Source organism: Phycodurus eques, chromosome 19 (genome assembly GCF_024500275.1).
Source record: "Phycodurus eques isolate BA_2022a chromosome 19, UOR_Pequ_1.1, whole genome shotgun sequence".
Classification (NCBI taxonomy): Eukaryota; Metazoa; Chordata; class Actinopteri; order Syngnathiformes; family Syngnathidae; genus Phycodurus; species Phycodurus eques.
In genome coordinates this window covers 8,218,187-8,244,985 of record NC_084543.1, presented here as the reverse complement: position 1 = coordinate 8,244,985, position 26,799 = coordinate 8,218,187, and the positions used below count along the sequence as shown (strand labels likewise).

The following is a 26,799-nucleotide window of genomic DNA, read 5'->3' as shown; positions in this document are numbered from 1 at the left end:
TTTTAGTAGGTTTAGTAGGAGTTCAAATTCTGGTGAAGAAACATTTGTGGGTCAGGCCACACAAACAACAAAAACTGAAATGCATTTTGCGCTATGACAATTTTAGCTAATTACAAGCCCAAATATGTCATATATGGAAATGGCCCAACGACACTGCCGAATTGTCGGAAAGGGGAATTGGTTACCAATATCTGCTTTGTTTAGCCGATATCTGCGAATAATTGATGCACGCACAAAAAGGTTGATAATTACCTGTAGAAGCCACAAGATGGCGGCAAAAGCACCCCCCCCCCCCCCCCCCCCCCCCCCCACCCCCCTTTTAGCCAAAGCTATGGCGTGACTAAATGAAGCTTCCCCCTAACTTCAAAATAGGTGCCTGGCACTAGGGTGCCAACAGATGGGGGCAAAGCAAAATTTTTATATGAGACACGGATTTGTCCTACGCACACAAACAGTGAATAGACGCTTTTTCAGCGATGGATAGGTGTGTAGGTTCCCCACAAAAATTGAGATTGCCTAACTCCGACTATGCAGGGGGCATAAGATGCTGCCAAAGCCCTGTCTATATAGGAATTGGTGTAAAAGAAGTATGGTAGATTGATATTGAACATCTTGACTACAACACTAAGACCTTTGTTAAATTAGGGAGGTGCCACATTTAGCCTGGGAGGTTAGCGGAAGTTACGTCGAATGTTCATTTTTGCAAAATTCAAATAATATGTAAACCATTTATTTTCAGGGGTAATGTTATAAGATGTGTTTAAAATTAGATTAAACTGCTCACTGAGTCATATATTGTGTGGCATAATTAAGGTTTAAACTACGAACACAGTTAAAAAATAAACATTTTTAAAAAACTAGCGGGAGGTCTCAATTATTCGCAGTTTTCCGCTATTTGCTAACGAAATGTGTTGAGAAAACCTTCCCGGCTGGAAAAACTCTGCTTTTCACTCTAAATCCAATTTTGGTGGCCGTTGACAACTATTGAGTGACCCCTCAGATGTGAGGTCTTGTGCATTGCTGAAGTCTACTGGCTCCCACTGGACACTGGATGATAGATTGAAACACAGCAGGATGCTCACTCCTCCTACGGTGCGCTGTATTAGTATTTATCATACTGAATTGGAAATAGCGACAGGAAAAAGGAGCGATTCATTCATCCAAAACAATCCTCAAACCGAGCGGCGTCCCCTCTGATGGAGTTCAAATGAAAACGGAATTCAGTGATGGGGAAAAAGCGGGACCTAACTTGCTGATCTGGCAAGCGTGGCTGGCAGAGGACAGAAAAGCCAGAGCCAAAGAATGCAGATGAAAGGTGGGGAAGAGGTGGTGGAGTGGAGTGGTGGGAACTTGTGAGGCCAGCAGGGCAGGACCAGAGAGGGGAGATAATCAAAAGGGGAGAAGGTCGCCATTATTTCTCTACATAAGCAACTGCACAGCAGTGGGCGCACATTCCCCACAAGTCCATTCACTAAAAGCTTCAGCATGAGTACATGTTCTGACAGACTGCAGAACTGGATGGGGCAAAGGAGGTGGTCTCGAAAAGTACAAAAGAAGAAATGACCCAGTCAGAGGACCTTTTGTCCCTTTTTTGTAATGCAAGATTTAATATCACTGCTAGTAATAGTTTCGACTCGTGTTTGCCATCTACGTTTATAATGTGGCCTCCTTGTCATTGGCCTTCATATTGTTACATAATGAAAAGCCCTAAGTTGATTAGAATGGCGCTTCCCCGTGGTTAGTAAAAGGCTAAAAGGTGAAAGAACGGCACTTTGCATGTGTGCACCTCTTTTCACAATGTCAGTGTGGGGGTCGGCCTCCTACAGAGCACAGTTAATGACTTCTAACACTGAATTGTAGACAACATTGCCATGATTGAGATTATTCCATTACACCTGCCCACTTGGTTTTTATTGTAGCATTTTGTGATACTTAAAAAAAAATATATATATATATATATATAAAATAGGTGAGAAAACGAGGCAACATTTTTCAATTTGACTTTTCAATTACACGTTTAAAAGCACGATCAGTCTCATGGGTTGGAGATGTGTTATTGTGTTTAAAGTGTAATATAAACAAATAAACAAGTGGCATTTGAATTCGATTGGTTAATTCTGACCACAGCCACATCCCCAGTTATAAGAGGGTGTGCACACTTGTGCAACCACATTATTGCGATTCATTTAACATGTCGATAATTTCATGAAGGGCTGAGTGAATGTGAGTGTACGTACCAAGCTTTAAGAGCCAGCCTTCTCTGTCGGGGTTGAAGAACGTGTGCGTCAGATCATTCCCGTCATCCTCCGGGATTTTAAACGGCTCGTTTTTGATGCTGTCGTAAAGATTCTGCAGAACAAGGAAAGGTGGACGCTATTCATCAGAGTAGAAAACTGCAAAGAAGAGGCTCATTTACGACGGGAGAGACCAGCGTCGTAGGAAACCCCTCCGAGCGACAAATCCTCACCCTGAGAAGCTCCTCTGGCAAGTCTCCTCCTTCGTTGATCCCTCTGTTCATGGAGATGAAACGCTCCACGGGGGGCTTGTCTCTGACGTTGGGGTTATGCAGACTGGTATTCAGCATGATGATAGCAAATGACAGCACGTAGCAAGTGTCTGGAAGCAGCGTTACAATATTCCAATTTATTATAGATGGGCATTTATGGCCATAGAAGCCTCGTAGAATTACAGCCCTAGTTGTACCTGCTGTAAGACAATGCGGTTTGGATAATCACATACAGGTGGGTGGATTCATTCGGTATTTGTGTTTTACTCGTCTTCAACCAATTAGTGATTTTGCATTACTAAGTACATATAGAAAAACCTTGCATTACCCATTATTGCAGAGTATGAGAATTTAGATAGATAGCTAGTTAGCTAGCTAGCTAGGATAGCAACAGATAGCTAGCTAGCTAACTAGCTAGATAGATATTTTCACAACAAAACACTGCAGCAGTCTCCTTTTCATCTTCTGCTCTTTGCTTCCCTCCGCTGTGATGTTTGTGTGATGTTACTGTAATCCGCTTGATCCTTATTGAGCCTTAGTTATCCCGACCGACTCTTACAGCTTACGGTTATACAGTTAGACGCATTCAAAACGGCCTTCACTTATGGTGCATGCTTTTGTGGACCCCTGATCAATTTATGCAGAAATCCAGGTCTATCCAAAAGGTTGACATAATTTTTCTTGAAACTGTATATAGTAGCCTGCAGTATGTCTGACCTGTGGACTGGAAGACCCCGGGATTACATTGGCAGTAGCGTGAAGCAAAGGCCTCCATCATGCGGTCGATCTTCTGAGCTTCACCTGGCAAACGGAAACTCCACAGGAACTGCCTAGAGAGCAAACAGGAAGCAAAGGAGCCGTTCCGTTGGCGTCACCAGTTATCAGGATGTGTTAACGATGCTTTTTGTCTTTTCTTTCTTCTTTTGTTCAGTTTAGCTGACCGTAGTGCTTGAACGAGGTTGAGGTCAGCAAACTCGTGCAGCTCCACAAAAGCCTGCAGCACCTTGATGTTGAAGTCATCCCTGGTGAACGAACAGACACATTCCATGTCGGAAAACAACAAGGTAATCCATACGTGAGCGAGTAAACAGGTGTTGAATTGGGCCTTTCTTCAGCATTCCTGTCATGATTGCTAATTTATTCGCACAAGATGCTGAGAGGTGGCGTGTGGAAGCAATTTAAACAGCTGGCCTGTGCTTTGCATTTCCAACCCCCTCAAGGCATTGGCTGGCACATGTGCCAGACTGATGAAAAACAGCTAAACCCAAAACCACACACACTGCGGGTTTTTGGGCCGCCTTAGAGCCTGTAGATCCGCTATCATCTTTTTGGGAGCCGAAGTGTTTCGTCTTTTAAGCAAAGTTCTGAAACAATAACATTCTTCATTTCTTTTGGGACAGGCGGTTGTTTTCCCTCTGAGTGTGTGTGCAGGGGCTTTGTTCCTCTTGAAGTTATCTGCAGCCAGACAAAACGCAGCCAAAAATAAGTCCTTCCCCTTGTCGGCCATTGAACCACGTACATTAATCCCATACAAATGTGCTAAATATCAACTGTAATGGTGCAGTACATAGTGTTAGTGAGAATCTAACACAGAAATAAAAGTGACGGAGCCCTGCCCGAATAGCAATAAATAAATAAATAAAAATATTGATAATTGCCTATATTAATTGTTTAAACCATACAACATGCCACAAACTATGATCCCAAAACATCCATCCATCCATTTTCCAAATTATCCTCGAAAATAAACGGATTTGAGTTTGAAGAAATGCACCGGAAGTACGCAAGTACATGCACAAGATTCTCCCTAACTTCCACTGACAACCCAGGCTAAACTTAGCCCCTCCCTGACATACAGAGCTTGTCTCTCAGTTGAAATGTATCACTTAAACATACTTCCTTAACACCAATTGACTGTGGTTTCCTATTTATACAAGAGCTTTGGCGGCATCTTGGGGCGTATCAGAAAGAGCACCAAAAAAAAAAAAAAAAAAAAAAAAACCACAACCCCCCCGCATAAATAAATAGGGAATTACTATACACTTCACATGAGAACTGATAGAAGTGTGGCAGCAAACATTCTTGCCTGGACAAAGTGAGAAATTTGTGATCACAGATGATGACCACATGTTCCCCCTGGATATTTTAGGGATTTTCTCATGCATTCCAATCTGCAATTATCATGTTGTAGCGTTCCCATTATACAGTCCACAATACAACTTTTCAATTCAACCAAAGGAGAACAAGTTACAAATGAAAACTACATCCATCTACACTAGTTAAACAAGTGAAAGAAGCACGTTGCATGGAAATTTCCCTCAGTATGGAGAGGAGTTCTATATTAATAAAATACAAATCTCTCTGAAAACTGAGCATTGTTATTGCTTTGTGCAGTATCCATCCATCCATCCATTTCCTGAGCCGCTTCCCCTCACTGGGGTCGCAGGCGTGCTGGAGCCTATCCCAGCTATCATCGGGCAGGAGGCGGGGTACACCCTGAACCGGTTGCCAGCCAATCGCAGGGCACATACAAGCAAACAACCATTCGCACTCACATTCACACTTACGGGCAATTTAGAGTTGTCAGTTAACCTACCATACATGTTTTTGGGATGTGGGAGGAAACCGGACTGCCCGGAGAAAACCCACACAGGCACGGGGAGAACATCCAAACTCCACACAGGCGGGACCCTGGTCCTCAGAACTGTGAGGCAGACACTCTAACCAGTCGTCCACCGTGCCGCCCTTTGTACAGTGCAGACATATTTTTGGTATCAGCTCTTGTATTGGTTGGCATTACATCGTTGGGGCATACACTCTACCTTATGTTGATACCAGTGAATGAACATTACCTGTATGTGAAAGATCAAGATAAATTATACAGGTCTGGTTGCACCAATTACGATGAGAGACCCCCAACCAAGTGCTTGTTTAATTCATTAATTAAAATTGATCCCATTTATTTTCTTATCTCTCTTAATTCCATGTGTTGTTCTTTCATTTTCCCTTCTGTTTCCCCTCCTCAGCGTGTAATGATAGGTTGCTGCCCCAATGTCAAAGCCCAATTACTGATAATTAGAGAGTGTCAACCCTCAGTCTGGGTTTAGTATGGTAGGTGGCCCCTTTGATGACGGTCCATGAATGAAGCTCTTTGGCAACCGGTACAATTACTTTTAGAAATTCTACTTTTATACACGGTTAGTGCTTAGAAATGGTTGATATATGACCATTGGAGCAAATGACTCCCCAGTAAGATACAAAGCTAGATTCTACGTCTCACCGTTCGCCGAGGTAGTCTCCGATAACCGTCTTGTTGAGACCCTCGCCTTTATACAGGAACTGGGCTATGTCTTCTGGAGTGTGCTGAAGGAGGTCATTCTCCAGTAGGAACTGGATTCCCTGGAAAAGAGGAAGGGGAAGAGACGGACTGAGTCCACCTCGCCAATTGCTGACTGAGGATCCAGTTTAACATGAACCATTTCAAGGTTTTCTGGAAGGTCTGAGCATGATGAAGAGGTAAGGACAGAGAAGAAGAAGAAGAAGAAGAAGAAGAAAAAAGAAGAAGAAGAAGAAGAAGAAGAAGAATACCTTTTTAGGGTCCATGTTAAATTTCTTCCTGCCCATTGCGATCTGCTTGTTTCTCTGAGTTGTTTTACTGGGGAGATATGATGACATAGACAATAAGGATATTGATCTAGTTGGAGTACAACTCTAACATTGTCATGATATCTGAGATGAAAACTTGATCCTTACCGAGCATGCCTGCATACTGACATACCTCAGTCAAATGTCAAACGTGAGCGTCTTACCTTTCACCAACACACGTCAGCTGCTCGATTTCTGTCATGACCTCGGCGATCTCAAACTTCAACCTCTATAAAATGGACATTTTAATACAGATTAGAGGCAATGCATTTGATATGAATGACGCAAAGTTGGTGTATTACAGTAAATGGTTAATTTGTACTACTGTACTATCTACGTACACTGACATGTCACACCATGACTTTTTATCTTATTTAGCTCTCAGTATGATGTTGTGAAGTTCTACGCCATTGTAAACAAACACAATAATAAAGATTTACAGACTGACCACAACACAAAGAATACTTTTCTACTACTGCACCTTTACATAGATAACTCAAAATGCATGAGTGCAGCTCAAGGGTGCTTAAACTATTTAGGTCCAAGGACTCCATCATGATCCTAATGCCAATTAACCAATGTAATGATAACATATTCATATATTCATATTTTTTTCCAACATGATGAAAATAAAGATTCTTTAAGAACAGAGACGTGTTTTGTAGGGATAACACGGAGCAATCTTAAGAGAATGAAGTCATATTTTTTAAGACAAAGTCATATATATACGTATTTCGGAAGACTACAAGATAAAGTTGTGATATTATCATATTAAAATACATTCACTGCCATTAACGGCTTTTGAAGTCAAATATCCATGTTAACTGGGAGGCCCCAATTTTGCCACCGGGGGCAGCATTAGACATCCACCCATCCATCCATTTTCTTTTACCGCTTCTGCTCACTAGGGTCGCGGACTGCTGGAGCCTATCCCAACTATCGTCGGGGGGGAGGCAGGGTACACCCTGAACCGGTCGCCAGGCAATTGCAGGGCACATAGTAACAAACAACCATTCACACTCACATTCACACTCACGGGCAATTTAGTCTTCAATCAACCTACCACGCATGTTTTGGGGATGTGGGAGGAAACCGGACAGCATAATACAGACATATATAATACATGAAGATGGTCACAAATAAGTGACTCAATAAGCTGCAGTAATAATAGCTGTTTTTGTAGAGTATAAAGAATATATGCCTGGCTGTAAGTATTGTTATATTGTCTGTCTTTTCACTATCGTTACACTGAGTGAGTCGTGACATTGATGCTAGTTTCATTAGCTCGTCGATGGCTCATTATGTGTTAGCATTGAGCTGGCGGACTTTTCTAAGAATTTGTGGCCTGTTGCAAACAGAATGTAGCTGTCATACTTCGTGTACAGTTTCACACACACACGCACACACACGCACGCACGCACATACACACACACACACGCACACCTCAATGTCGTCGAGCAGCTCTCTTTTCCTGCGTCGGATGTTGCACAGCTCATCCCTTTCCTCCAAGGACAGATCCTCAGGAACTGAAACACATGATGGAGAAAACACAGCTTAAGCGCACACACACACACACACACACACACACATACTCATTTGTACACAGTTCCCATCGTCCACTGCACACAAGCGACAACACACGATTCGAGGGATCGCACCAAGTCAAGGGAAAAGAGAATCCAATCTGGTACCTCTGAGCTGCGAATGGTCAGCAAAACATGAAAAAAAAAAGTGTTTTGCTGTCGATCGCTGCTGCTTCGCTGACTGTTTCACCTCGTTTAGATGGAGCGAGACGCATCACGAGGCTCTGTCCTCAGTCGTAATTAACTTGAGAAAGAAGGAAAGGGTTTTAATTAATCCACTTCAAAGTGGCCCACTCCTCCTTCTCCACTCTGCCCAAGGGATAATTCTATTAATAAAACCAATCCAGATTAAGTGTCTCCGACATTTAACATCCATCCTGGAGCCTATTAGAGATCCAGGAAAAATCTGAGAAAGCAGAACGGAGGAGTCACTTTTTTATCTCAATCTATCCTTCTAAAGCACATTAACCATGTTTGATCTTGCTTTATGAGGCACATGTGGCACAAATCTCTCTGCAGGGCTAATATCACCTCCATGTTGAGGAGGGAAATGATATTAAAACAAATTTTAAAATCTCTAGTTTGAATCACGCCCTCAACTTAACATTTACATACTGGTAATTTTCTATGCATACTACATAACATGTTCAGGGTCAATAATTAAGACTCAAGCAAAGAATATCCTCAGAATAACTGTCCAAACAAAATTATGAAGTGCAGAGCTTTTCCAAAATACTCTATAATAATAGCCTGTCTGGCAGTAATAAATAGTTAATCAATATTTTCAGAGAAAAGTTTATTTTTACGTGCTACATTGCAGGTACAGTGGAACCTCGGTTTTCGTATGGCCTAGTTTTCGTATGATTCGGTTTTTCGGCGCCTTTTTGTCGTCGAGATTTTGTCCCAGTTTTTGTATGTCAGCTCGGTTTTCGTTCAAAACAACGTGTGACTCAGCCATTCATTTCGCGGAATAGGCTCGTGTTCATCCGAAGCATGTCGTATTAAAGGGTTCAACAGCCGGCAAGGCGTATTCCACAATGTAAGCCTTTCTTAACAACTCAAAGCAATAACCCTCCAGGTCTGTTCTGTAACACTCAGGGAAAAAACAGTTTTGAGTGTGACTGCTAAATAAGTCACCATAGGGCCAAATTGTGTGCTGAAACTGTTATTAAACTGACACGCTTCCATTTTTTAGGCCTGACGTTTGACCGGATGTTACCCTCATGTTGCCCCAACTTGTCTAACTGTTGCCGAGCAGCCCGGGAGGGTTGTTGTTGTTATTGCATTGTAGAAAAGAATATTTGTTTGATGTTTGATCTTGCTTCTTTAGGCAAAAGTGGCACAAATCTCTCCACAGGCCTAATATCGCCAACATGTTGCGGAGGGAACCGATCTAGAAAAAAAAAATCACCAGATTTCAACACTCCCTCAAGTTAAGTAAAACAAGGTCACTAAGCTCAGAGGGAAGCATTCATCCCACTTTTACTTTGACAGCCTGTTAAGAGAAGAGTGGCCACATATTTCAATGACCTCATTGACTGTATTCCTGAAACGCTGTGTTTAGAGTCAGGGTAACTGTGGGAAGGGGGGGATACAGCTGTGGGATTTCCTGTGTGGGAGCTGCGTTTAACACGTCTTAACTTTGGGGCCATGTTTCGTTTTATTCCCTTCTGCTGTGAAAGTACCGTGACAGAGGGAAGGAAAATAAAGATGTAAATTAATGGTCGTTAGGATATTAAAAGCCAATTAAAGGCTCTTAACAAAAACAATTTCAATGCTGTTCATAGTTTTATGACTTTTTTCCCTCCAACCCCGTGCAGACATTTCTGGCTTCGATACACTATCGATGGAAAGTTTGGAGTCACCGAAATTTCTGTATACTGTATATATAGTACAGTGGTGCCTTGAGGTGCAAGTTTAATTTGATATGTGAACATGCCCATAACGCAAAACGTGTCTCAAATAATCTCTCCCTAATGAAGAGAATGGAAGTGCCATTAATCAGTTCCGGCCTCCCTCAAAAAGCAACAAAAATGTTGTACTTTACAAATACATAGAGTAATAACATAGTTAAATACAATAAAAGAAATAGTAACGAGTTTGTGCATCATAATTTACTGCTTCATTTCAATTCATTGTGGTGCTCCTTCTGGCATTCCCATCTTGGCCACTACTGTACTACAGACACAAATAAAGAAGAGTCAGCATTACTCTCAGTGACTCAGTAAGGTGCAAACATGCAACAATATTTTTCACAGACGATAAAGGATATATGACTGTGAGTATTGTTACATTCTCTGTCTACATGTGTAGTCTCACTGTTTGTGTTCAAATATCCGTTGCTTAAAGGGTTATAACACTGTGACGATCGATGCTAATTGTTAGCCCGTCCATGGGGTTTTCAAGTGTGTGTTAGCAGTACGCTAACGGGTGCATTTCTAAGGCCAAGTTGTATGGTTCTTTTAACTGCACAATGTGTAATTCTCTTTGTTTTATGTTTAGTTTGACAGTAAACTTCAACTGGGAGAAGCAGTTGACATCTCAAAGCCTCTTTTTTGAAGAATCCTTCACTATTTGCCATACTGCTGCTTATCGTGAGTTGATTTGAGTTGACTCCCACCATACAGTTTTGTATCTCCAGTTTGTGCTCGCAAATCAGAGCAAAAAGAAAAAATCGTCCGAATGACAGCTTGTATCTCGAAGAACTCGTTAGTTGGGGTTTTAACTGCCTTTGAATCCTGCATTTGAGTCCTTCCTCATGTCCTGCTCATGACAGTATGTCTGGTGAATTATATACCACTATTAAATCCCATTTTCTATTTTCTTGTCCAGTGGGCTCATGTACAAATATTTTGTGCCTTAATTATTTGCAGAAAACTTACAACATACAACCTAATGACATCCATTTAGGCTGAAATGTAAATTATTGCAGTACTGTAGCAACAAAACACCAAACAAAAATGGAAAACCAAGGCTTTGTGATTATTTATACCGATGATGTGCAAACAACAGGCATCCCTAAACCTCTCACATAGATGCCTGAGGCCCTACATTAGCTAATGAGCTAATGTCTTACTCACGACAACAACGCACACGATTGCAATCTTGATTCATTCCAAATCTAATGCACGGTAGCCATCGCTCCATGTCATTAAAGACCAACCCCATTACTGTCCGACTGCTACCATGATCCTCCATCCCGGGCTGCTCTTGACTGAATCTTATTGGTCTTTCCAAACTCTTAATTCGACTGTACAATCAGCACTCACATCTTTGGTCCAGTGGATAATCTTATTTCGCGATGTTGGAGGGGCTTTTCTGCAGAGGTGGTCCGCCAATTCCATTATTAACACACTTCCTTCAGTGACCTTTCATGACTCATTTCTTAATTGAGTTCTTCATAAAGCAGAGAAGAATGTGTGGGACTAACAATACCTCCAATAAAGGCTCACTTTATTGATATGATACTAAAATCAATAACATAGTGAGCTTTATAGTGACCACTTGGGTCATAGTAATCAACTGTATTTTGTAATGTTACAGCCTTATCCCCCCCACCCCAAAAAAAATATTCATTTTTCAATCAAAATTCTGTTGAATATTGATTAAAATATGAATTTGATTCATTTTGTAATGACCATGTACCGTAACAAAATGTGGACAAAGTACACTAGCCTGAGAGAGCCCAGAAGGTTTAACATCCATCATGTGTCCAACCACACAAGAGGCTCTCATTATAATCTCACCCACTATCCCCCAAAAACAAATCCCCCTAAATCTACTTTTTGGAGTATAAATCCCCTGCTTCCCTGTGCACCCGAAGCGAACAACTGTCCTCCACAAAAAAAAAAAAAAACGCCCACTGGCTTTGACTGCTTTAATTTAAAGGAATGCAGCCAAATCTTCCATTACTTTCAAGAGAAGTGGATCACCCGAAATGCAAATGGGCTTCAACGCCAACAGCAGCAGTCATGCAGGAGTAGCAAGGTTGTTGCAGAGCAATGATTTGCGACCACAGCAGGAAATTATCCCTTGTCACTTACTGTAATTGGTCTGAAAATTATGAGTTATTTACTACAGATAATATATCTTTATAAGTAGATCTATGCCAGAAATGTTTCGTGACAGGCAGAACAATTAACTGTTCCTCCACTAAATGGCGGAAAGTACAATTAACCTGTGTATCAATCTTTTGCCATTCATAAAACAGAATAGAGTGGTTCACCTACAGCGCACCATCGTAAATAATTTTGTGGAACCAATCTATCTACTGCGGAAAGGTCTATATTATACCGCCCCCAGGTGGCCAAGACGCCACACAGCAGAAGGAGCAGCACAGTGTCCATTCAATTGAAGCAGAAATTGTGGCAAACACATGCTTAATTCTTTACATTTTAATTAATTATGTCTTTCATTTCAATAGGGAAAGTGTTTTTGAGTTACGAACGTGGTCGTGAGATGAATTAAACTCATCTCAAGACACCACTGTATATACTTATTGTGACATTTTTGTTTGGTTGTGTGCCGTGAGATTTTTCGAATGCAAAATTCAGTTTGCGCCTTGACTCAATAATTGTAGAGAAACCTTGTTTTAGAGCAAATGGAGCTCGCAGAGAGTGAAAATCCCACGCTCGCTTAACATGAGCTGCTGTGTGACGGGGACTTGATTTAGCCATGGTTCTGTGGCTTTATTCAGCGACTTAGCGCAACGTAATGCTTTAATAAAAAAAAAAAAAAAAGATGACCCCTGTTGCTCTGCTTGGCAGTACAGCAAACAAGTGGGTCTCTAATCTAAAACCCCCCCCCCCCCCCCCCCCCAACCCATTGCCTCCCACTGCATAAGCATTCACATTTACAACCCAGGTCGTACAGACAGACAGACAGACGTGGTGAGACACACACACACACACACAGAGGAAGACCAGCTGGCGCTAATCCCACACACTCCTCCTCCCCGTCCCTCTCACAGCCCCAATATGAGCGGAAGTGTGATGTATGGCCGGCCAATACGCAGATGTTGCAGCTGCCCGATTTTAACCTACTTTGCCTCTGCTGGATAAAAGGAAGCACGTGGAGAAGCAGATAGGCTGTTTGCTGATGTGTTGCTTCTCGGGGTTTTCGGGTCAAAAAAAAAATGATGGGACGTCATCCGAGTGGAGGAGGTGGACGCTATTCATACATTTGCAATGCTGCAAAGGATGGAGCAGGGGCTGGAATGGTGAAAATGAAAATGAGTGATGATAAAAACCATCGAAATGTTGTTTCTTGTACTTATGGTTTCATGGCTAATGGTTTTTTTTTTTTTTTTTTTTAGTATTACAAAAGACTGCATTTTCAACATTTTTCTTAATTCTTTACTAAATACATAAAGCGCAACATTTTGAATACGATTTGATGTTGATCCAAATTAGGATTTTTCTGCCTCGGTTCTGCTGGTAATTTTATTACGCATTTTATTTCATCCCTATTTTCTGCTTCACTACACTATTTTCATGTACAGTGGTACCATGACTACAAGTTAAATTTGTTCCTTGACCAAGCTCATAACTACATTTTCCCCATTGAAATGCTGTTAATGTGTTCCAACCCTGAAGAAACCCACAAACGTTTTTGTTAAATTGTTTGCTCAAGAAAAATAGCACTGTATTGTATAAAAGCATAAAAGAAAGAAACTACTTTTATGAAGAGTAATTACTGTACACAATGTAGTATTCGTGTGTTGGATGTGTGCCTTTAAGGGGCGTGGCCAAGTGAGTGCCATCAAGAGCTGGAGCAGGTTAGTCTGCGTGTGAGCATCCAGGCGTGTGTTGTGGCCTAAAGCAGCTTCTTGTGAGTTTTTTTCATTTTGTATTTGTGTTTTTGACCCATTCAATATTTGGCTAAAATTGCATCGGGCAACAGTGGCTCTCCTTGCCTACAGGCAAGGGCATTACAGTAACGTAATTGCGATTTTTGTTCCTACTGCAAATATGTCCGACGATATCATGAATTTTCAAAGCGGTAACCAGTTGTTTCTTCTGTGACCAAGCACATCTAATTTCTCGGGGGAAAAAATGTTAACCAAGCCTTACATTTCATGTTTTTGGCTTTCGGGACACCTTTCATAAAATGAGCGAGTATTTTTCAAGGCGTGGTGGAGATGAATGCTTAAGAAAAACAAAATGTTAAAAGAACAATAAAATACCTTTAAATGGTGTTTGTTTGAGCCAGTGGTATGGTACCGCCTCAACTTGAGCCAGGAAAAACCCTGACTGTTGTTTGCACTGCTGTTAGCGCACATTGGTAGCAATAAACCAGATTATTATTATTTTTTTCATTATCATTATCATCATAATGCATTTCCTCTCCTTACATTATATAGTGCCGTGGCCTGTCTATCTGAGTCTTTACGTGAGAAGAAAAGATTTGGGGAGCTTCTAGTTTTAGTTTTAACTACCTCACAGAGGATATGAGGCTCAAAGAAGCTGATTGCTCGGGTTAATCTGCAGTTTTTGGGGATGGGGACCTCCTGTTGAGAACACATTTGCAATGGGGGTGGTCTGCACATGATGTCCTCATTCGATCACACATCTGCTCAGAATCAGCGCTATGATAATATGTTCTAATCGACGGTAGGATCTGAGGGGTTTTGCCGTCCTATGCTGGCAGGCCAAAATAATCATTATGCGAGTCTGAGAATGAAACACGGAGATAATATTTCTTCTAGCATCTGGACAGAGTTAGGGTCAGTCCAAACATCTCTGTTGTGGTTCACTCACTGGTGACCATACACGTTTTAGACTGTGAAAAGTGTGTAACTGCGAAATGTCTTGGTTGTTATCGTGCGTTAAGATGCTCGTGTTTACATTTGCTGCGTGACATATAGTAAGCACAGGCATTGATTTAACAATATGTTGAACAAAAGGTTTATTATTTCAGTCGGTGATCTTTTCAAACCGATGTAATAATTCCTAGCGAAGGCAAACATCAGTGATAAGACGCGACACGCTGACACGTGACAAATATTCGAAGGATTATTTCCTGACACACACCTCTGGTGCCTGCTGCAGGCGTCTCTCAAGTGACGGACAGGAAGCAGAATGAACGTAATAATCCGCCCGGTAAGATCAGCAACATTATTGCGATGTGTATCCAGCTTGAAAAGCAATTTGAAAATGCTCATGTGATCTCTACAGTAAAGGAGCTCTCTGATATGGTCTTTAGTTGGACAGGATGTACAGGATACCGCTGTCAGGGTCACTGCTTATGCATGGGTGGCCTGTCACCTGTGCTGCGTCTATCTTCTGGATAAGTTTCAATTGACATGAAATGCAAATGTGCTCACCTTGTCACAGAGAAGCATGAAAACATGTACAGAAAGTAAGAAAGTGCAGGAAATGAAACAAATGTGAGCCAGAATATTTTATGAAGGTAAGAATGAGCCAGGTGTTAGTGAAATTCTCCATTATAACGAAAAGAGCCAAGAAACATTAAAAAAAAAAGTCTGGTCCCACTCACGTTTTGTATGGTCAGCTGGAAATGTAGAACTCTTCTTTTAACACCCTACTCAGGCCATGTCTATAAGAACACATTTTTTGAGACCGTATAGTTTTTCTCAATGGGAAAACAGTTTTTGGATGTCATTCCACTGTGTTCTGTTGTAGTGGAACCGCTAAAGTCCAATGCAACTGAGGTTGTACAATTCAGAATTCAACCAAAATAACCGTGAAAATGACATTACAGGTAGAAATTTAAGATACAGACAGTTTGACGCTATTGCCATCGTTATGTTGAAATGTGAACAAATGGAAGGTCAAGCAGCATCTTGGAGCAGCTCCTTTTTGTTTTGATCAACTTCTGTTATTTTCAGTTCAATGAAAACGCAAAAACTACTGCACCACAACCCTTTACATTTTGGTACGTTTTCTTAATAAAGGCGTGGATACAAGAATGTACTTGAACTGTTGCAGTCCACTTGCACTGGGGCCAAGAGAGAGCAGTCACCACCAGATCCAGCGGGCACATCAAGATTTTTTCAGTCAAACTAAGACATGTTCAGGTTGTTGGCCTGCGCTCTACTCAGTACAGTGTTTCTCTGAATTCGCTTTTTTTTTTTTTTGGGTGTTCACCATCTTGTGATTTGAGGAGATTCATTTCGATGAAAGTAGTGCTTTGCTGCCATTTCGTGGCATCTTGGTTCCAAGGAACTATGTAGAAGTAAGTTTAAGAGCTTCATTTAGACAAAAGTAGTGCTATGCTGCTATCTTGTAACATCTTGGTCCCAAGGGACTATGTTGAAGTGTGTCAAGGAGCATCATTTAGACAGGCATGGAGAGCTTCTCCTTTCGACAAGCAATAAATCCACGAGAGACTACCTCTCTGTTCAGTGTTGCCTCAGTAGCGAACCCATCCCATCCACCTACACACACACACACACACATGCATACTCTATACTACCATGGTGATGGGAACATGCATGGAAGCTTTCTTAGTCTCTCTCCTAATCAGCTCCATATGTAGTCTCCTCTCTCAGCTCTTAATAGGAAAGCCTTTTGAAAGTTCCCGCTCACTCTCTGGCACTTTTACTCGCCGTTACTATCTGGGTCGGAGCATTTGTCACGGCGCATGTGCCATAACGCACAGTATATTTAATCTTCTACTGTTGCCCCACAAACCCTGTAATCTTGGCAGTCCAAATCAATTCTCGGTCTTCACAAAATCTCCTCTTGAGCCTTTAAACAATATAACTGATGTGAGATTGTTGTGTAGTAAATCTTCGTAGGCAAAAAAAAGGAGACATATTTTGTTTCAAGACAGGCTGCAAGACATTTGGAAGCGTTGAATTCTATTTGGCTCAATGCTTTTATAGCAAAGCATTTTTTCTTCCCTGCGGCTTAGCCAACAACAGACATTAACAGGAAATCAAGGCTTTTTTTTCCCCCAAAATGACTTCAACTTGAAAACAAAGACAGTCACAAGACTGAATTCATTACTGAGTGTTTTGTTTCGGAGAGTTATGGATTCCTTTGACTGCCTTTGAGCTATTGTTGTTAAACACCTGCAACTCATAGTGATTTTTCTCCGGGCACTCCGGTTTCCTCCCATATCCCAAAAACATGCATGCTAGGTTAATTGACAACTCTAAATTGCCCGTAGGTGTGAATGTGAGTGCGAATGGTTGTTTCTATGTGCCCTGCGACTGGCTGGCAACCAGTTCAGGGTGTACCCCGCCTCCTGCCCGATGATAGCTGGGGTAGGCTCCGGCACGCCCGCGACCCTAGTGAGGAGAAGCGGCTCAGAAAATGGATGGATGGATGGATGTTTGCTGAAGATTACGCTCAAATCATGGATTGATTGTTTCTCTTTCTTTGTTGTAGCTACAATTGAGCAACAAGTGGATTTGTCATACAATAAAATACCTTCAACATTTGAATTTTGGCCTGTTTTACTGCCGCATCTCCTGCTCAGAGAGGGGGCGAGCTGGCAATGAGGAAAGTGAGGCTGTTGCTTTGAGGATTCTGCATCGACCGACCAGAGAAAAACCTGAGGATGGATGTTTTTTCTTGACCAGGTGGGGGGGTCGAGACCAGGCGATGTCGTTGATTCTGGTGAACTGCGGGGCCTGTGAAGCCCTTGAAGACTCTTTTGTGATTGAGGTCGATCCAAATAAGCTTTACTTGACTTAAACTCGCTGAAATAAAGTGTCATTTCCTGCCATCTAGCAATTCTTCTGCAGTTAGTCCACCTCCAATGACGAGCTACCCCAAGTGACTGTCTGGTGCCCTCCCACACAGTGCGCCTACAGCCACAGCAAAGACCGTACCCTAATCACACCACTTCCCCTTCTAACCCATTAATTCCCTCCGAGGCGCAGTGCTAGATGCCAAGACGTCAAACATACAGTGAGTGGATTCAGGCTTTTACAAAAGCTGTCTTCGCTGAATCCCCCCCCCCCCCCCCCCCCCTCCCCCAACCTCCCCTCCCAGCAGTTAAATGTCTATTAGGTTTGGGGGGGGGGATAAGTTCAACAAGAAAAAAAGCAGAGGAGAAAGGTACACATAAAATTGCGCACATGGGCGAGTGCACCATTAAAATGCCCTTGCTGACAAAACAGCAGCTCTTCAGTCAGATACGACTTACAGTAATTTAGCACCACACCCACGCACCCCACCCCAAGTAAACAGAAATAATTTGACCTATAGAGCCTGGAAATGTGGTCATTGGATCCAAAGCCACATGAAGTTGAAGAAGCTTACGTCATGCCATCCAAAATTGACATCTATCATGTGAATTTGCATTTCCGTGAACTATAAAACACACCTGAGGGCAATAAAAAACCCAACAAATGTGTGCTCCTCTTTTCACTTCCCTGTCTAGCTGTAAGTTGTGAACACTAATATAAAAACACTTACAGTAAGTATACTGCAAATTGTTTACCCAGCGTTGTTGATTGTGCTGTATGTAAATTCCAGCGGTTCTGTTCAGGAAACACAGTAAATACAAAAATGACAAAGGCCAGTCGTCAGTGCAAATAAAACATCAGCACAAGTTGACGTTTTAATTCCGCATATGAACAAGAATTGATCACACAACACGGGCCAAAGTGCAAGAGGTTTGCGCACTTCTGCCTTCCCTGGATCACATGACTCTGTCTATTAAGACTTACCATGTTGTTTTTACTGTGGAGGTTTTTTTGTTTTGTTTTGTTTTTTTTACTTTCCATCCATCCATTTTCAACACCGCTTATCCTGGTTAGGGTCGCGGGGGGCCGCAGCCTATCCCAGCTGACTTCGGGCGAAAGGCGGACTACGCCCTGAACTGGTCGCCAGTCAGTCGCAGGGCACAGACAACCATTCGCACGCACATTCACACTGTCACTGAGTGGGAACTGAAACCACGCTGCCCGCACCAAAGTCAGGCGAGTGTACCACTACACCATCAGTGACTTTTTACCTTCCATTTGCAGTAAATAAAAAAGAATGTTAGATACTACCACTGACACAACAAGGGCGGTGTCGTGGCTGCTACTTTTATAAAATGAGAGATCTGGGCTTGCCATGGCAATGTCGGAGGAACTATTCCCACTATTACTACAAGCGAGTGCAGCATCATGGTGATTTAAAAATGTTTTCATCGACCCATTCATCTTCTGTCCCGCTTAGCCCTCATTAGAGCCGCAAGTGCGTTTCCGACCAGGACCCTCCGTCAGCACCCCAACTAACGCCCGTCGATGCATATTTTCCAATTGGGAACCTCTGACAGCACCACAACTCCAACCCCTCATTGTTGGCCCCAGGCATCAGCACACCTTTGCACGCCACCGTTATAACCGTATATATATATATAGTGCCAAATCACAACACACACACACACACACACACACACACAGTGATGCGTGAAAAGCAGCCAGCAATGACAGCAGCAGAGCCTGACGAAGAAGCGAACTGCGATGTGCATGTCAAGAAGATAGAATCGAATATGGCACATTTGTCCAAACTCAAGTTAATGTTATTTTATGCAGCCCGTGAAAGTTTGCCACAATTATTCTTACACGTCTGTTCAAACGTAGCTGTGACATATTGCTGTGTGTCTGCTCACAGCCGACAGGCTCCTCTCCAGCGCTGACAAACTTATCGGCCTTACGACGCCACGCGTGCGATACGGGCCCGCCCGGAATGGAGGTGTGCATGTGAGCAATGTTAAGTGACGTGTGCAGCGGTGACCGTGCGAGCAACTGAGTGAGAGTCGGGCGACGCTCCCCATTAGTTTAACATTTATGGTAAGTTATCTGAATAATTCATTCGGTACAGGGGCTGTTTCCAGTCTGATCACAAACAGCATGTCTCGGCGCTCTCTGACAGCCCGTCGCATGATTAACACTGACTACGAGGGTGTACATTTGTGGGTATGTGGTGTGGTTTTTTTTATGTGTATAGTTTGGCATGCATGTCTGTCCGTCAGAGCTTAGAGTTCCACCACCTTGCTAAGCATTCGCAAACAGAGATAAAGCAGAGTTAGCAGTTCTTCCAGACTGTTAAGAGCATGGATTAACATGATTGCCATGCAGGGATACTGTACACGACATCAGGGGTGTCAGACTTGTGTTCATCACAGACCACATCGTAGTTGTGTTGGTTGCACACAAGGGGCCACCAAAAATCACAGTTCCGTACGTACCTTGGTTTTAAGATCACGATTTGGTCGGGATTCACTACAGTAAGGGAACAGTATCATTTGTGTGAACAGGGGAAGATTAAAATGCCATTTTTAATGGATTAAATGTTTTCCTTTTTCGCAAAGTGCAACATTAAGAGTTTGTCTTCTTTCGAGGAAATGAAGGCTGCAGAAAAATGCAACAGTAACATTTTGAACCGTGTGAATAATTGGGTTTTTATTTTATAATAGTGTTTTCATTTGAAGAGCTCTGGAGAGGCCGCTTGTTTTTTTTTGTTAATTTTTTAAACCTATGGCTAGCCATGACGTCTACTCATCAGAAGCTGAGCTGCATTGTGTTTGTTGACAGGCTAGGCGTGTGGATAAAGCGTGAAGCAGTTACACGTCTTGTCCCTTATGTAATATGTTTCGTGTGGAAACCGTAACAATTGCCCCATCACATGACATAATTGACCCTGCGTTTTGGTTATTAGCATTTTCCTGGCAGTGTCCAGGTTTCTTCAACTCGTTTTCACGAATGGCCAACCACTGGCCACGGGTTTTGCTGCGATTCGAAATTTGAATTGCACCTGAACGACGTTGCACCATTGCAGAGGTAACGGCCAATCGAAAATGCCACGTCGTATGAGCTTTCACAACAAATTTACTTTTATGGGTTCCAAGCCGGCGGCACGGTGGCCGACTAATGGTTAGAGCGTCAGCCTCACAGCGCTGAGGACCCGGGTTCAATCCCCGTCCCCGCCTGTGTGGAGTTTGCATGTTCTCCCCGTGCCTGCGTGGGTTTTCTCCGGGCACTCCGGTTTCCTCCCACATCCCAAAAACATGCATTAATTGGAGACTCGAAATTTCCCATAGGCATGACTGTGAGTGCGGATGGATGGATGGATGGGTTCCAAGCCGTACCAATAGAGTATATATTGTATTTTACAATACATCCATCCATCCATTTTCTGAGCCGCTTCTCCTCACTCGGGTCGCGGGCGTGCCGGAGCCTATCCCAGCTGTCATCGGGCAGGAGGCGGGGTACACCCTGAACCGGTTGCCAGCCAATCGCAGGGCACATACAAACAAACAACCAGTCGCATTCACATGCACACCTACGGGCAATTTAGAGTCTCCAATTAATGCACGTTTTTGGGATGTGGGAGGAAACCCGAGTGCACGGAGAAACCCCACGCAGGCACGGGGAGAACATGCAAACTCCACACAGGCGGGGATTGAACCCGGGTCCTCAGAACTGTGAGGCTGATGCTCCAACCAGTCATCCACCGTGCCGCCTTTTACAATACAATAATACTTCATTATAGTTATAATTTCATATTGTCACTGTCTGGCGGAAAACGTATGTCCAAATTAGGTCAACCTCATATTTTTTCGCAAAACAATTTTGGGCAGTCCCCATGTGCGTCTGTTATCGTTACAAAATGATTGACCAATTTGAAGTGTTAAAAGTGACTTCCTGTTTTTGACAATGCAATGACTCAAAAACATGGCATTTTTTTGTTTGCTGGCATTCGAGATGCACGGTTTCCGCCTGATGCCAGCAATATGTACCTGTGGCTAAAAAGCGAGGTGTGGAAAGTCTGTCACCAAAATTCCCGAATGCAGGCAGTGAATGGGGCGATCATTGCCAACAGCTTAAATATCCACACTCTCTCTTTTATATCTTGGCCGTTTCCTCTTTTTTGTTTTATCATATAGCTACAGCAGACTGTAATTTGTTCATAATTGTCCAGTTCAGTCACGTTCGATGGCGTAGCTAAGTATGCGGTGGGCTTTGCACATTAGAATTGACTTTGCGACTACAACAGCTTCCACTCTTCTGGCAATCCTCCATGTTCTATAGCGCGCTCATCGCCAGCCAATTACAGGGCACATTTGGACAAACAACCATGTATACTCACTTTCATGCCTATGGACAATTTAGTCTTCAATTAACTTAACATGCATGTTTCACGATTCAAGATACTGCAAGATTCAGTGGGGGGTGATTGTGCCCTAGTTTAACTCCTGATTAAATAATTAATCCATGAAGTCATTTTAAAGAGGCCCTGAAACAACATCCAGATTATTATACATTCAAAACTCACTTTCTGCGACATTTAATCTCACTGAGTATCCACGATTGTAAAGCCAACCGATGTCATAAATGCCACTTTGTCTTAATGAGCAAAGGCCCATTCGCCCATGCATCTTTAAACATAAGTATGGTTAGGTTTAATGAAATTAGTCCATTCCGATACAGATCTAAGTATCTGGGTTTACATCCAGATGAGAAGTGGGGGAAATGGGGAAGTGGCAATGACGATGCCTGTCAGCTCTTGGTAATCTCTCACAGTTTAACTGTCGAACTGCTATCAGACTGCAGCCTGTTTATGCTTGATGTCAAGGTAGTTGGGATTATCTGCTGGAGGATACACTGCATGTGTGATAAGTGAGACGAGCGGATGGCAGTGGTTGTATTGTAGTCGAAGCGACAACCACCGCTGCAAAAACTCAAATCTAACCACAATTTTTTTTTTAGGTAGCATAGTTTAGTTTTAAAGGGAAAAAAAACACTTGCTCTTATTTGATCTTTTCTATTTTCATTCCATTCTGTGGAGGTTACCTCACCACGCTTTTCCTATAGTCACACAGGCCACTTGATTAGGTACACCTGCACATTGTATGAGATCCAATACAAAACATAAACTCGGCAGGAAAACATCTGACTTTTTTTAATGAGTTTTTTTGTAATGTTTTACAAACAAAAGACAAATGTATATAAAAATGTTAAGTAATGTAAAGTCAGTCAATCGAGAATTTGATTGACACTTTCAGAGCGGAAATAACGGTGAGTAACTGTGGCGGCACAATGGACGACCGGTTAGCACATCCGCCGTTGTAGTTTTGTGGAACTACACTGTATCATAGAGAAAACTGTGTACACAGACTGTCCCCAAAGTCTAGACACAAAGCCAATTGACAGCAATGTGGAGTTATTGCATTGAGTTCATTTGAATCTTGCAAAACGCATCTACCTAATTTGCACCTAATTTGCATAACAAAAGTTGCTCTTTTTAAAAAAAAAAAGATGTTTTTTTGTCAATGCAATGTGCAATGTGTTCACGATTCGGGCATTCGTGGATTTTTGGGGGAACCTATCCGCCGTTAGTCACTGAAAAACTCACCTATTTGCGGTTTTTGTGCTCAGGACAAAGCTTTGTCGATATAAATGTATTGCTTTTGTGACACCTTTTGGCATCTTGGGGGCAAGGCGCAATGTTGAAGTGACGGGAGACGCTTAATTTAGTCAAGCCATAGCCGTGTCTAATAGAAATAAAGTGATTTGCTGACATCTTGGGGCATCTATAGGCAATTACAAATCGTTTGCCATTCTCTGCAGCTTAATCCATTCCTGTTACGCTACATTCCAATAGAATCAAATGTTGAAAATGTCATTTATTGAAAATTGCTTATGTGTCTAGACTTTAGGGACACCCTGCAATATTGTTATCTTATTTCAGAATTTAAAATGCACAAGGAAGGCAAAATTTTAAAAAATAAAAACAATTATACCATGACAGTTTCATTTTGATGCAATGATGTTCCATAGTCCTAAAACTTGTATAATAAATCAATACATAATATAAACTGATTTTTAAAAAGTGCACCTACTGTGTTGGCTAGTGTGTGTCGGTAACAAGTGATTTTGCATGACACATTTCCCCCAAAACTGTGTTTGTTTAATCTACAGTTATCAAGTAACATTTGGTGCCACTGGATTTCATCACCAAACTACAAAGGAGAGAGATACATTGCTTGACTGACTGCCATCCATTTATCTAATCAATTCCACCCAGTTTGCAGACTTCAAATAGAAGATTGTGAGAGAGAGAGAGAGAGAGAGAGAGAGAGAGAGACTTTATAGCTTTGCAACAAGGGCTTCAAACACATGGAATTGGGGGGGGGGGGGGGGGGGAATGCGGACAATTCAATTTTTGTTTTGTTTTTGCGGGAGCAAACGTGGTCAAATGCTTTCAGCGATGAAATAGAATTACCCGCAGGAATGAAAAGTAGCTGTTTTGTGTGTGTGTGTGTATGGTGCAATGAATTTAGTAGTCATTGATTTACACATAGAGCGTCCATCCATGTCAGCGAGCGAGTGGGAAAGGAGGAAAACATCCTTACCGTGATTGTCTTCATCCATATTGATTGTAGTGGTGACAGGGTAGTCCTCTTTAAGGTGTGTCCAGATGAAACCTCACAAACGTATATTTTTCCTCTCGTATTGATCCCTTTTTTTTTTTTTTTTTTTTTTTGTCGGTTCTCCTCTGTGACAAGCCTGTGTATGTGTGAGGCTGTCAGACGTCTGGCCGGAGATAAACAGGTGATGGCAAAATGAAGGCACTAACTACACGAGTGCAAAGTGGCAGCAATCTTCCTACGAATGAATACGAATCAGTTCCTTAATTGTGTGAAATGGAAGCGTGTCTCCGCGATGAGACTGTTCTCCCCACCTCTCGAGTCTGATTCATCCTCCGCGAGTGTGTTCACATTCGCTTCGCTGCAACCGCCTCTACGTCACCAAGCCCCGCCCCTGCATTCATAAACAATAGACACGCGCGCGCGCGCGCGCGCACCTTCCCTGTTAAGTGAATGAGGACGTTTTGAAGGCTCATTGTGTAAAAAGATGAGGTGATGCTATTGTGCGTCAAAAATATTCAAATATTCACAATAGGTGAAAGAAAAGTGCTATTTCACTTATTGCATTTGGATGAAAGAATTTAAAAGTGTTGTTCTTACCAATGAAAGATGAACAACAAAAAACGTTAAATAAGACAAGTCATAAAATACAGGCAGCACAGTGACATATTGGTTAGGACGTCTGCCTCACAATTCTGTGGTTTTAGGTTCGAATCTCAGTGGGTTTGTAGGTCACCCTGTGCTTGCATTGTGGGTCTTTTTCGGGTACTTCCTACCACATTCCAAAAAAACATGGAATCGCATGTTCTAATTGTCCATATATGTACTGTGTGAATGCTTGCGTGTCTATGTTTGCCCTGAGATTGGCTGGCGATCAATGAGTGTCAACTTAGTGCCATTGGCGCGCAAAAGGGTGTGGAGGGGGGGGGGGGGCAAACAGCTTTGGGTGGGCATCAAAACAGCCAAAATACCCCGCCCCATTGACAAATGTATTTCACTCTGAAAAAGGTGCATCAAAGCAGAAAATCCTCTGTTGAAGTTGTTTGGTTTTGTACATTTAGGAAATTCATCGATAGAGAGTTTGCTAAAAAAAAAGGTGGCTCTATTTTTGTCTAACTGTCGCGTGTCGCTTTTGCGCCTGAGCTCGTCAAGTGTCTGGATATCTTTTGTCTGTATAGAGTGTAGGCCTACTGAATCCTCAAATGAAATAAATGAGACCCGAGGGGTCAGGACGTCAAACTCTACAGAGGGTGGAGAACGAGGGCGTCTTCATCACTTCACTTCCTGTTCTCCAACTTTCTTCCATTGTCCCCTGTGGTGTCGCACAATGAGTCCTCAGCCTCACCCCCTTCCTGAACTCTGAGCCGCGAGCCGGGTTCAGGATCGTCCCTGGAAAAGCGAGCTGAGTCACGAGTTCACATGGGCAGGGACACACAGGAAGTATTGCTCTAACTCGCATCATGTGCCTGTATAATTGTGCTTGTCTGGAACTACATCGCATCGTATTTAAAGCTGTGTCTAATATGTTGGTAACTTATTCCTGAACTTAGCTACATGAGAGGAAAACAAATATTTGATACAGGTCTCAGTGTGATGCAAAGTTTTTTAAGGGGGTTATCAATTACTCGTGCAATTTCATTATTCACCACTGATCAAAACACTTAACGCCGCAGAGCCAGGGGAAGTCTGACCGGAGAGCTGCAATTTAACACAGCATCGACGAAAACCTCGATTTAGCAGAAGCTTCGGAGAATGATCAAGCTTGACCCATGCTTCACATTGTTCAAAAGCTTCAAGCGGAAGATTATGATGCTCAACTGTTTTCATCAGTGATGGAAGTAACAGGCCGTCGGCATGGTTTGTCAAGAACAGATCCTCTTTCGAGAAACTTGCCATGGATAACGTAAATTGTATTACGCGTTGGCGCAGTGTGACGGCCATAAATCTTCTCAAACTGGCGCCGAAATGCAGTCGGGGAAAGAAAAACTTCTTGCCAGGTGGCAATTTTACAACGCTGCTCCCATGTCAATTGGCTAGCCATGGTGGAGCAGCACAATGTCCATTGAATTGAACCAAAAATTGTGGCCAAAACAGTTGTATTCTTTAAATTCCATGTGATTACTGTATGTTTTTTTTTTTTTTAAAGTGCAGCATTATACAGTGCTATGGTTGATGGTCTAAACCCAACTTGATATGCTTACAAAAACTGCACCGCCTAAGCTGTCAAATGCAGGTGGCCTCACGTCTGTCCGAATGATGCCGGAACCGAAATGGAAAAACTTTTGGAACACCCTGTATACAAAATAAAAAGTACACGTGTTTCACATGTTCTTCTCTAGCTTGCACTTTGCTTTCTTACATGACAAATATAGGTTTCAACCCATCCCCAAGCCTCCTTCTAGCGTCAGCAAATTCTACAGCACAGGCAGTCACAAGTCATTTGAAGCATGTGACCATATAATTCCTCCGGCCTCAGAGGCAGCTCGCAAGTTATCGAGTGCTTGCTTCGCTGGAGACACTTACAGTTGGCTATTCCATGTCCGACATCCACGTTTCCAGTTCCGAAATTATATGATCGGACTCCTGCTCTCTGGATCTCACAGTTCAGACGCGCCAAAGTCCTGTGAGCAATAAAACACTAACTTGATGCATGTCTTATTCACAACATGCACTGAGTTTACCATCTAGATACAAAGCATCTGTCCTGCAAATGAATGAGGATGCGCA

General features: G+C 42.5%; 1 protein-coding gene across 3 annotated transcripts in view; it reads right to left on the bottom strand.

Moving 5' to 3' along the window:
• The window catches only part of LOC133395220 (cytohesin-3), a 37,233-nt gene that overhangs the window by 8,409 nt on the left and 2,025 nt on the right, over nt 1–26,799 (bottom strand). The window contains exons 1-9 of one of the 3 annotated variants that reach the window (XM_061663974.1): nt 24,058–24,399; nt 7,595–7,677; nt 6,316–6,380; nt 6,095–6,161; nt 5,787–5,905; nt 3,448–3,528; nt 3,224–3,336; nt 2,468–2,616; nt 2,238–2,349 (exon numbers count right to left, since the gene is read on the bottom strand). In XM_061663974.1, coding sequence (XP_061519958.1) covers nt 2,238–2,349; nt 2,468–2,616; nt 3,224–3,336; nt 3,448–3,528; nt 5,787–5,905; nt 6,095–6,161; nt 6,316–6,380; nt 7,595–7,677; nt 24,058–24,076 — 808 coding nt within the window. In that variant the 5' untranslated portion in view covers nt 24,077–24,399. Of the gene's footprint in view, nt 1–2,237; nt 2,350–2,467; nt 2,617–3,223; nt 3,337–3,447; nt 3,529–5,786; nt 5,906–6,094; nt 6,162–6,315; nt 6,381–7,594; nt 7,678–15,231; nt 15,293–24,057; nt 24,400–26,799 lie in introns of those variants that run through there. The other 2 variants (XM_061663976.1, XM_061663975.1) reach the window with 2 other exon arrangements.